The 13,112-nt window shown below is 41.7% G+C and overlaps 1 protein-coding gene across 1 annotated transcript in view; it reads left to right on the top strand.

Annotated features, from left to right (window-relative positions):
* LOC140139294 (uncharacterized) overlaps positions 1 to 8,998 on the top strand; it is a 112,022-nt gene extending 103,024 nt beyond the window's left edge. Inside the window, exons 35-36 of the mRNA XM_072161073.1 lie at positions 2,118 to 2,361; positions 8,676 to 8,998. Coding sequence (XP_072017174.1) covers positions 2,118 to 2,361; positions 8,676 to 8,998 — 567 coding nt within the window. The remainder of the gene's footprint in view (positions 1 to 2,117; positions 2,362 to 8,675) is intronic.
* Positions 8,999 to 13,112: the final 4,114 nt, after the last annotated feature.

The following is a 13,112-nucleotide window of genomic DNA, read 5'->3' on the forward strand; positions in this document are numbered from 1 at the left end:
TTGTAATAATTTAAAGAAGTTTTTTGAATCAAAAATGATATATAGGCCTGTACACACAGTAACAATTACTGTGGTTCTATTTAATGGGTTCAAAGTACCAGGGTCCACAAGCTATAATGTCCTGTATATCGGTAAATTTTATTTTCACGCTTTTGTTGAATAATTTCAGATATGCAAATTTAAAAGCCAGCGAAAATATTGTTTACTCGTAGGCTTAAGGGCTGGGGTATGAACGTTTGGACAGTATTTATTGTGGGACATTGGAGCACATCAGACATATCGAATTGCATTCTGAATATGAAGAATGTCATTCTGATATCAAATAATTTAGATTTTTGAAATTAGCAATTTAATACACATTTTATGGCAAATCATTAAAATTGATATTTTGATATTTAATTTGAGGACTGTTATATATCAAAAATTTGAAAAATATCAAATTTTTATAATTTGTCATAAAATTTGTATTAGGCCAATGAAAGTCGATTCCGAGTTTATCGTCCCTTTTTTTTCCCGGGTTGGTGAGGTGACTTTTTCATTTTTCATTTTTCATTATTTCATCAGATTTCATTATTGACCTAAAATGCATGTTGATTTAAAGCCACACTCATTCATGTTATTTATAAATAGGTTTTTATATGGGTAGGGACTAGAAAAGTTAGAAAAGAGCCTGGTTTTGCTTCCAAGTTATGAATTTATATGTTTTACAAACAAAAATATATGTTTCAATTGCTAAAACTGGTGAAAACACCGATACTTTGAAAATAATGAATTATTTTGGCATTTTTGACAATTTGACGCGGTGTTTTGGTTTCCAAAAAGTGACGCTGGGCGGGGACGATAAACTCGGAATCGACTTTCACGCGCTTATATTGTGATTTTCAAAAATGAAAATTATTTGATATCAGAAAGACATGCTTCAGATTCAGAATGCAATTCGATAGGTCTGAGGTGCTCTCATGTCCCACAAAAAATACTGTCGAAATGCAATAAACGCTCATTTTAGATCCCTTAAAGTCTGCCAGTGAGTGTAATTGTGAATAAACCACAAAACTGCTCCCAACAGTTCAAATCAAAAAATATTAGGCTTTTTCAGACGATCGCTTGTAAAGCCGCTTGTAACTACATTCAAATGTAAACTTGTATGTAGTGCCTGTCTAAACGCACTCGCATGTAGCTACATGCAAGTTACAAGTGACGATTTTACATGTAAGATACCTTACAAGTAGCGAGCAACATAAAGACCATGAGGAAGGACCGTGTGCACAAGTATCTGTTAAGTTATGACCTTGCACTACCTCCGTATTACGGTAACACGGAGGTAAGCTCCTGTGTGATCATGCCTTAAGATATCACGCCTTACAGTTCGTGTGGTAAACACAAACTGACCTGAAAATTTAGGCTATTCTAGTTGAAATCCATACACCCCCTATAGAAGATATGATCTTAATCTCCCACAAAGGGGTTGTAGATTTCAAATGGAGCCACCCATTCAGGTAACTCCATTTGAAATGCACACTCCCTGTGAAGATTTAATAAGGTCATGTATTCCATAGTGTTTGGATTTCAACTGGAATAGCCAATGTGATTGAAGATTCAACAATATATACTCCTAGCACAAAAGTTAACTACTCAGTTTTATAAGCCACCATTGTTCAGAAGAGGATTTATTTTTTTTGGGGGGGGCTGATTTTGAAAAGTGGACTTGGATAACCTCATTATTAATATACATGATACATGCGATCCAATTATTTTTATTTATTTGCCAAAACGTGAACGCGGTCAACAGTGGACCATCGGCGTAAATATTAGTAACCTCTGCACGCGCCGTATTGTGCGTCGAACACATGGCGAGAGCGCTGGCCACCGTATTTGGATTGTGTGTGCTACCATAATTGCACAGATTGTGATTCACACTTTTGTTATTAGCCTGATCGATTTTTGGAAAGGCAAAAGGTAAAAATTGTTTTTTTTGAGAAAAATTGTGTGTTGAAGAGATGAAACCGAATATATTCCTCGGTTCGAAATGTTTGCATGAAATGGATTTTTCACAATGCCCTCCAAATAACCGATGCACAGTTATTAACCTCTAAACAATCGGGTTTTGTTGATTACAGTTCCAAACAAGTGCGACCAGTACCAAGATAGAAACGCAGTACGCGAGTGACGTGATTTCATTTGTTGCCAATGATGTCGCCAGTGTGGCAATCGCTAATGAGAAGAGCGTCAGTCGATTTGGTGTGTCCGATTGCAACCAACCAGTCGTTATTTATTCGTACGATGCCGATGCGGCGGCTTGGAATTTGGAGCAGAGTATCGTTGCAACATGCATTATTGACTTGGACGTATTTGCTATAGATGGTATGTATAGGATGGGTTATTCTGGTTGAAATTTACCCTCCCCCTGTGGAATATTTTGAAAGTATCTTCCACAGGGGGAGTATGTTTTTCAAATGTAATGGGTCCAGTGGCGTAGTGTGGGTCATCACATTGGGGGGGGCACCAACCATGATTGGGGGGCACCGAGTCTGATGGGGGGGACAAGGCATTTTCCTACGGGATTTTTAAAAATTTCAGATCGATTGGGGCATGTTCCCCATGCCCCTATGATGCTACGCTACTGAATGGGTCGGGGTTAATCATTTAGAAACCCATCATTGGCATGGCCAGCACTTTTGGGGGAATGGGGGGGGGGGCAAAATCAAGAAATTTTGCACAAATTTTTAACGAAAAGTGGAAATGTAATTTTGGGTTTTTAAGGGGGAAAACGGAAACCCATACTGGCTCTGTATTAAGGCTTTACCTAGATCTTCCACAACTGGAATGAGTTTCAAATGGAAGTTAGCCAATTTGCCTAAATCAAAACTCATACTCCCTCTGTGGAAGGTGTCGGCTAAATCTACCACAGGGGCCGGGTAGTGTGAATTTTAAGGTGGTATTGGATGCATTTTCTAGAAATTAGAAATGCTTTGAGCATGTTTTAAACAGATTGAGTAGGGTAAAGTACACTGATCAATATGCCTTTTGTTTGGAGTAAATCGGACATACGGTTTTCATAATACATCAATTTATATTTCCTTTGTATCCTATTGTTCTTGTCAATAATCAATATAGTTAATGAGCTAATTTGCATAAATGCTAATTATGCAAATATGCAAATTAGGGGGCGGCTTCACTATATAATACATTAGACATATTATAAACACTTTGACTAAGTTTCAGGGCAAAAGTATGCAAAATAAAAGTACCCTGAACATTGATGCATGGATTTTTAGCAAAATATTGGCAAAAATTATGTTAATGAGCTTCTCCAGTCATTTTAGCTCATTAACTTGATTGATTATTGATAAAAACAACAAGAAACAAAGACAATATAAATTGATATATTTTGAAAACCGTATGTCCGATTTACTCCAAACAAAAGGCATATTGATCAGTGTACTTTGCTCTACTCAATTAATCTGTTTAAAACATGCTTAGAGCACTTTTATAATGCCTCCATAACCACCTTAAATGGATAACCCATTAGCATTGGGTTAGGATTGTGCAACTGGGATTTCAAACAATACAAACCCAACAAAATTAACTTTGAAAAATGTTTGCTGTTGAAAATTGAGACTCACTGACACAAAACATGCACAAAGTCACCAAGGCATTATTTATTTTATTTTTTTATTTTATTCATTTGGCAACAAACATCAAAAGCAGAGAAAAAAAAAAACACAAAGGAGGCCTCCTGAGCTCCCAGGGAGCACTGAAAAGCACAGGAAAGCACTGTCGCCAAAAGGCGCAGTGCCCCCTACTCAGCAAACCTCAAAATAAGTTTACACATAAGTTATATACAATTTAACACAAGAGACAAAAAATGGCTACCAGTGAAAAAATTTTATAAGAGAAGTTGAAGCTATGAGATGTTGTTTCATTGTGCCAAAATTTAACAGAAAACAAAGCATCTTAGACAGGGGTGTAGGATTTATTGGGGGAGGGGCTAATTTTGAATAAGTGGACCTTTTCCAAATTTTTTTGACCAAGAACCTAATTTTTTACTCTGCGCTATGCTCGCAAATGGGCTAATTTCGACCATTTTTGACCAAAGAGCAAAAAAAAATTCGGACATTTCTCCAAATCTTCATTTTCCGACTTTATTTGTGTTTTGTGGTAGCAGCTATATGTCTCAATTAAAGGGGCATTTCGTGATCCACAGCCCCATCCCCCCACTTTTCTCAAAAAAAGTTGAGATTTTATATCACTGAAAACCTCTGGCTACATAATGTTTATGTACAAAATATTTCTTGCAGATTAATTCGTTTAGCAAAGATATCGTGAAATTTGAATTTCAAATTACAACGCATTGTCTATGGAGCAGTGTAATACACTAAATCACGCATAACTCGCGAACGCAAAATCGGAATCAACTGAAATTTTGGGAATATGTTTTTTTCGTGGATATCTAATGAAAAATGACATAAATAGAGGATGTTAGGATCACGAAATACTCCTTTAAGGTAAACTTGCTAAAATTTCATATATTTTGGTTTGGGTAGGGGTGAGAATTTGAAAGGGGGCATCCATATTTTACAACAAATTGGACCCACCACCATAATAAAAATAAACTTTTGATATCCATGTACATGTAACAAAATTGGCCTAAATATGGTCATTGATATACCAAATGGCTAAAAATGTGATGGCACAACCCTGTCTTCGAAAAAAAATTACGGGGATGTGCCATGCAGACTTTCGGATGCTGAATTTCTCTATACCTACTTTTTGCTGTTTTTGCCACCCATCAGTATACCAATTTTTCACAAAAAGCACCCAAATTTGCCCTAATTGTGTCCTTTTAGGGGCACTTTTGCCCCAAAGCGCCCAATTGGGTGCATTGGTCTCCACTGAAAACCCACCCATTGATATCCCAAAATTGCTGAAAAGCTACCCCAAAACCGTGGCACATCCCCGTATACCTTCAACCAGGGAGAACCCCCTCCGGGTAACCTGCCCAAAAGTGTCTCCTTTTGACATGACACATCACATATAATAAAAAATGATGTCAAGGATTATTAGTATGCAAAACTGATTTCTAGAGTGTGCTAGTGGCAGAACCTGAAATGGTAGGCAGAACCTGAAATGGTCAATTATCCTGATCTCACTTTGTCCCCCTCCCCATTTACCCACATGGCCACTAACTAATAGGGGAAGGAGGAAGGGGGACTAAATTTGGAGGCCAATTGGAAATGTTAACGATTGTGGTATTTGCTGACTGTCGTCAAGGGTTCAAAATGCCGACAACAATTGTCCAAATTTTGAAAGCTTTATGTGTCGTCCAATACTTGGAGTTCCAGTAGGAATCCATACATCCCCTATATGGATGTATTTAGATGATCTATGAAGGAAGATACGACATAACTCTTTCCAACCAGGAGTCGCCCATTAGAAATGCACACCCTATGTGGGAGATTAAGGTCGCGTCTTCCATAGGGGGCATGTGCGAATTTCAACTGGAATAGTCCATTATTTTGAGTTTTTAAATATCAATTCTGGCGCGATCTTGGACCATGGACTTCAGCTCTTTCACAGGGTATTGCAATTGTGCAAAAAGTAGAAATTCAAGAAAAATTGAAGAGTAGGGCCTACCATTGAGCAAATCTCACTGTTAAAGCCATATTATAACATTTGCTGAGGAGAATTCTGGTTTTTACACGATTGTAATGTACTTTAGTCAATAAAGATACTCTGCAAAAATCAAGCCTTTCGGTGCTGCAGTTTTGTCAAAATCAGAGATTTTGAATAAAATGATGGAACCAGCATTTTATTATTACGATGGAAATATTAGTCGAACACGTATGCACAGGATCGTACCATATTACAACCGCGGGAGTGACATGCATGGGCACTAGTAGTAAATTCCAATTTTCTATGCTTTACCTCACTTGTTCAGCTCAACATTTTATGGAAAATAAAATCTATTTTCACAGAAATGTTATAATATAAGGCCAAAAACAAAAATTGTTTGCTTGCCCTCGAATGGATTTTAAAAATTGGGTCGGTCGGTCGGGAAAAGTTTTTTTTTTTTTTTCTTTTTCCCAGAAACAGACATGGCGAATACCGAATGCAATTAATGGTTCAAATATTTCCGTAGCAGCAACATCACGCCATATCTGGGCTTGCCACTTGCACCTTAAACAATTGTAGCTCTTGTCTTAAACAAGTTCCCCACCCCATCTCAGCCATCCTGGTAATCACTGTCGACATGTCTTAAACAAGTTCCCCACCCCATCTCAGCCATCTTGGTAATCACTGTCGACACGCCTTAAAACAAGTAACCCCACCCCATCTCGGCCATCTTGGTAATCACTGTCGACACACCTTAAAACAAGTTCTCCCACCCCATCTCTGTCATGATCTTGGTTTTCACTGTCGACATGCCGCAAGCAAGTTCCCCCCACCCCATCAAAGCCATCCTGGTAATCACTGTCGACATGCCTTAAACAAGTTCCCCACCCAGCCTTTGCTATAATCGCCTTCCACGAGTGCCCCCACCCCGTCTCGGCCATAATCGCCTTACATGAGTGCCCCACCCCGTCTTGGCCATAATCGCCTTACACAAGTGCCCCCACCCGTCTCGCCATAATCGCCTTACACGAGTGCACCCACCCAGTCTCGCCATAATCGCCTTACATGAGTGCACCCACCCCATCTTGGCCATAATTGCCTTACACAAGTGCCCCCATCCGTCTAAACCATAATAATCGCCTCACACGTGTGCCCCACTCCATCTCGCCATAATTGCTTTACACGAAATCCCCACCCGTCTCTGCCATAATCGCCTTACATGAGTGCCCCCACCCGTCTTGGCCATAATCGCTTTAAACAAGTCCCCACCCGTCTCCGCCATAATCGCCTTACACGAGTGCCCCCACCCCGTCTTGGCCATAATCGCCTTAAACAAGTGCACCCAACCCGTCTCTGCCATAATCGCTTTACACGAGTGCCCCACCCCGTCTTGGCCATAATCACCTTAAACAAGTGCCCCCACCCCGTCTTGGCCATAATCGCCTCGCACAAGTACACCCAACCCGTCTCTGCCATAATCGCTTTACACGGTGCCCCACCCGTCTAAAGCCATAATCGCCTCGCACAAGTACACCCAACCCGTCTCTGCCATAATCGCTTTACACGAGTGCCCCCACCCCGTCTTGGCCATAATCACCTTACACGAGTGCCCCACCCCGTCTCGGCCATAATCGCCTCGCACAAGTACACCCAACCCGTCTCTGCCATAATCGCTTTACACGAGTGCCCCCACCCCGTCTCGGCCATAATCGCCTCGCACAAGTACACCCAACCCGTCTCTGCCATAATCGCTTTACACGAGTGCCCCCACCCCGTCTTGGCCATAATCACCTTACACGAGTGCCCCACCCGTCTCGCCATAATCGCCTCGCACAAGTACACCCAACCCGTCTCTGCCATAATCGCTTTACACGAGTGCCCCCACCCCGTCTTGACCATAATCGTCTCACACAAGTGCCCCCACCCGTCTTGGCCATAATCGCCTCACACAAGTGCCCCCACCCCGTCTCGGCCATAATCGCCTTACACGAGTGCCCCCACCCCATCTCGGCCATAATCGCCTTACTCAAGTGCCCCCACCCCGTCTCGGCCATAATCGCCTTACACGAGTGCCCCCACCCCGTCTCGGCCATAATCGCCTTACACGAGTGCCCCCACCCGTCTCGCCATAATCGCTTTACACGAAGTTCCCCACCCGTCTCGCCATAATCGCCTTACATGAGTGGTTGAGTGCCCCCACCCCGTCTCTGCCAAAATCGCCTTACACGAGTGCCCCCACCCCATCTTGGCCATAATCGCCTTACACAAGTGCCCCCACCCATCTTGGCCATAATCGCCTTACTCAAGTGCCCCCACCCCGTCTCGGCCATAATTGCTTTACATGAGTTCCCCCACCTGTCTGCCATAATCGCCTTGCACAAGTGCCCCCACTCCGTCTCGGCCATAATCGCCTCACACAAGTGCCCCACTCGTCTCAGCCATAATCGCCTTACACAAGTGCCCCCACTCCGTCTCGGCCATAATGGCCTTACACGAGTGCCCCACCCCGTCTTGGCCATAATCGCCTTACACGAGTGCCCCCACCCCGTCTCGGCCATAATCGCCTTGCACAAGTGCCCCCACCCTGTCTCGCCATAATCGCCTTACAGAAAAGTGCCCCCACCCTGTCTCGCCATAATCGCCTTGCACGAGTGCCCCCACTAAGTCTCGGCCATAATCGCCTTACACGAGTGCCCCCACCCAGTCTCGCCATAATCGCCTTACACGAGTGCCCCACCCGTCTCGCAATAATCGCCTTACACGAGTGCCCCACCCCGTCTCTGCCATAATCGCCTGACACGAGTCCCCCACCCGTCTCGCCATAATCGCCTGACACGGGTCCCCACCCTGTCTCAGCCATAATCGCTTTGCATGAGTGCCCCCACTCAGTCTCGGCCATAATCGCCTTACACAAGTGCCCCACCCCGTCTCGCCATAATCGCCTGACACGAGTCCCCCACCCCGTCTCGGCCATAATCGCCTTACACAAGTGCCCCCACCCCATTTCGGCCATCCTGGTAATCACTATTTTACTTACACCATGACATAATTTCATGTTGCAGATATCGTCTACCTGGTCCTTGTTTCTTCTCTGGAGTATGTATTCATCTACCAGTGGTCAGGAATGAGCATGTTTACGCTGTACGACACCATGCCTGTAGAGAGCGCTATTCGTGCCCATCCATTTGTTCATATTGATGACCTATACATGGCAGTCACAAGACCAGTAATGTGTCCCTTTGCTGAGGAGTCTATAAAACCAGTCATTATGCATGCAGTCATTAAAGGTAAGCGTGAGAGGGCGCTATTCGTGCCCATCCATTTGTTCATATTGATGACCTGTACATATGGCAGTCACAAGACCAGTAATGTGTCCCTTTGCTGAGGAGTCTATAAAACCAGTCATTATGCATGCAGTCATTAAAGGTAAGCGTGAGAGGGCGCTATTCGTGCCCATCCATTTGTTCATATTGATGACCTATACATGGCAGTCACAAGACCAGTAATGTGTCCCTTTGCTGAGGAGTCTATAAAACCAGTCATTATGCATGCAGTCATTAAAGGTAAGCATGAGAGGCGCTATTCGTGCCCATCCATTTGTTCATATTGATGACCTGTACATGGCAGTCACTAGACCAGTAATGTGTCCCTTTGCTGAGGAGTCTATAAAACCAGTCATTATGCATGCAGTCATTAAAGGTAAGCATGAGAGGGCGCTATTCGTGCCCATCCATTTGTTCATATTGATGACCTGTACATGGCAGTCACAAGACCAGTAATGTGTCCCTTTGCTGAGGAATCTATAAAACCAGTCATTATGCATGCAGTCATTAAAGGTAAGCATGAGAGGGCGCTATTCGTGCCCATCCATTTGTTCATATTGATGACCTGTACATGGCAGTCACTAGACCAGTAATGTGTCCCTTTGCTGAGGAATCTATAAAACCTGTCATTATGCATGCAGTCATTAAAGGTAAGCGTGAGAGGGCGCTATTCGTGCCCATCCATTTGTTCATATTGATGACCTATACATGGCAGTCACAAGACCAGTAATGTGTCCCTTTGCTGAGGAATCTATAAAACCAGTCATTATGCATGCAGTCATTAAAGGTAAGCGTGAGAGGGCGCTATTCGTGCCCATCCATTTGTTCATATTGATGACCTATACATGGCAGTCACAAGACCAGTAATGTGTCCCTTTGCTGAGGAGTCTATAAAACCAGTCATTATGCATGCAGTCATTAAAGGTAAGCGTGAGAGGGCGCTATTCGTGCCCATCCATTTGCTCATATTGATGACCTGTACATGGCAGTCACTAGACCAGTAATGTGTCCCTTTGCTGAGGAGTCTATAAAACCAGTCATTATGCATGCAGTCATTAAAGGTAAGCGTGAGAGGGCGCTATTCGTGCCCATCCATTTGTTCATATTGATGACCTATACATGGCAGTCACAAGACCAGTAATGTGTCCCTTTGCTGAGGAGTCTATAAAACCAGTCATTATGCATGCAGTCATTAAAGGTAAGTGTGAGAGGGCGCTATTCGTGCCCATCCATTTGCTCATATTGATGACCTGTACATGTGAGTCACTAGACCAGTAATGTGTCCCTTTGCTAAGGAGTCTATAAAACCAGTCATTATGCATGCAGTCATTAAAGGTAAGCGAGAGAGGGTGCTATTTGTGCCCATCCATTTGTTCATATTGATGACCTATACATGGCAGTCACAAGACCAGTAATGTGTCCCTTTGCTGAGGAGTCTATAAAACCAGTCATTATGCATGCAGTCATTAAAGGTAAGCGTGAGAGTGCGCTAATTGAACTATAATTCTCTGCATTTAGACCTAGATGTCGTCACGCCGATGCTCACATCGTCCCTGTGAACAAAGATATTCGCCAAAAGACGTGACATCAAATGACGACATCTCGGGTCTATTACTGCAAAGAATTATGGTTTACCAAACAAGCAACTGAAAAAAACCCTGTTCTATGGGAGGGACTTGCCAAGAAGTGTAGGCGGTCAGGTGTTTTTTTTCTGGAAGACTAAAAAATTGCCAAAAACTTGGAAAAACTGAAACAAATAGAATTTTTGACAAAGATATTTTGAAAATTTTCTGAATTATTTTGTAAAAATATCCGTCAACAGTAACCCACTTAGGCCAAATAATGGCTAGGCCCAGGGGTAGCGTTTTAAGGGGTCTTGGGGTCCAGGACTCCTTGATTTGGCAGGTCCCCGTGATTTGGACCCCTTAATTTTGTGCGTCTGTGTAGAATTAGATGCCTGGACCCCTTTATTTGCCAATTTGGACACCTGGCCTCGGCAGGTCACCGCTAACCCTGGCTAGGCCTATTAATTATATTGAATCGTCCATCAAGATTTTTTTTTCTTATTTTCGGAATCGGAATTCGGAATTTTCTAAACAACCAAAGTGTGCTTTGCCTATTCCCAAACAAGCCCCATAAATTGTCACATTACATTTCCCAGCTTTTGGTAATTTTTTAGTCTTCCAAATGGCTCAAGAAATACACCCAAATGGCTCACAAATACACCCAAATGGCTCACAAATACACCCAAATGGCTCACAAATACACCTAAATGGCTCACAAATACACCCAAATGGCTCACAAATACACCCAAATGGCTCACAAATACACCTATTTTTATTTCAACAGGTCAGAAAGCAGCCACCAGTTTCACCTTCTGGGAATAAAGACTACACACCATTGGACAACAAGATGTTAATATAATAAGTCCATTTAGCTACCTTGAGATATTTAGTATGATACATGCATCATCAAAGACGATGTATGGGTGTACTCCCGAGTCCACATTCCAGATAAATACAGTAATAATTTTTGGGGATTAAAAAAATATGATCAAGTTCTGCAAAATGAAACATAGATAAATCCTAATCCTTTAGTTAGTCCTAACTGGCAATAAAAGTAAAATTTTGATATTTGGCCAATTTCTTGAAAAAGAGCCAAAAACATGCATTTTTGTCATAAAAATCAAAGACTTGGAACAAGTCTAAGCATTCAAAATCTTAAGTAGATGCCGCAATTTTGCTCCAATTCCCACTTTTTTGTGTTACTATAATTAAATAATGGGTTATAAAAATGAAACATGCCTTTTCCAAAAACTAGAATGCATAAACTGAAATTAGTCTTAGTACAAGTCTTTGAGCTTGATTGTCACAGCATACGAAAAACACCCTAAAAACGCATGTTTTTGGCCCTTATTTCCAAATATTGGCCAAATATTAAAATTTGACTTTTATTGCCAGTTAGGACTAACTAAAGGATTAGGATTTAGCTATGTTTCATTTGGCAAACCAGGATAATATTTTTTTTATCCCAAAAAATTAGTGCTGTATTTTTCTGGAACAGGGAGTACCGTAGTCTCCTTGTGTCGCATCACATGCTATTACAAATACACTGCCTTTGATCGTGCATGTATGACGCATGGATCCTGCTGTGTCGCCGCCAAATGGATTTGAGTCGGACTTTAATAAGTATCATGCCAAGAAAGAAAAAGTGTAAAATAATATAGAAATTTATTTATTTATATAATTTAAAAAAGTTTATCATAATTAAGACCACTTTACATGAGTGATAATGAGCACTCACAAAGATGCATATTTGAGATATTGCCAATGCATAATGCTCTTGGAGCACAACTGTTTAATAACTAGTACCCTGTAAGGCCAAATAAAAAATTTGTCTCATATCCCATGGGAATAGAAAATATAATGTGCTATGAATTGTTTAATTTTATTTTTATAATTCAACAATGCAAATTTGGGGTATTGTATTAAATCCCAAATGCAATTCTATAGTGTTGTCAACACACCCCCATGTAGGGTCTACATAATAGTATTGTAATGGCATTCCACCCTACACTACTGCAATTTCAAGTTTTCATGTGGCATTTGATCGGAAGCAAATTTGAAACTGAACATTAATATCCATTTTGGTATCCATATTACTGTATCCATTTTGGTATCCATATTACTGTATCCACTAAAGTAACACTTTAGTATTAACTAATTTTTGTCTGACAATCCTGTCAATCAAATTCACCATGGCTTGCGATTGGTTAGAATTGTGTAACTAACAAAGGCATTGCCCTAGTCACATGATACTAACCGATCACGGGCTGCACTGGAGTTTACTTGATGGAATCATTAGATGCGGTACTAGTTTTTTGATTTCCAACTTTATCATAGGAATAACTCATGCCAGCCCGGTGCATGGTGTCTTACCGTTTAGGCTATTCCTGTTGTAATCCATACACCCTATGGAAGATATTACCTTAGTCTCTCGCACTCCTTTATAGGCATTTCTGGTATACAAAATAGGTATATCGTATTATAGTCCAGGGGTCGCGTCGAGCATTGGCGGCGCCAGGGTTGAATATTAGGTGGGGGGCAAAATCATTACAGGGTGCTGGTCCCCTGGTGGGGGTCAGGGGCAACCTGAAGATGTTGCTTTTTAAAACAA

Source organism: Amphiura filiformis, chromosome 18, assembly GCF_039555335.1.
Source record: "Amphiura filiformis chromosome 18, Afil_fr2py, whole genome shotgun sequence".
Lineage (NCBI taxonomy): Eukaryota > Metazoa > Echinodermata > Ophiuroidea > Amphilepidida > Amphiuridae > Amphiura > Amphiura filiformis.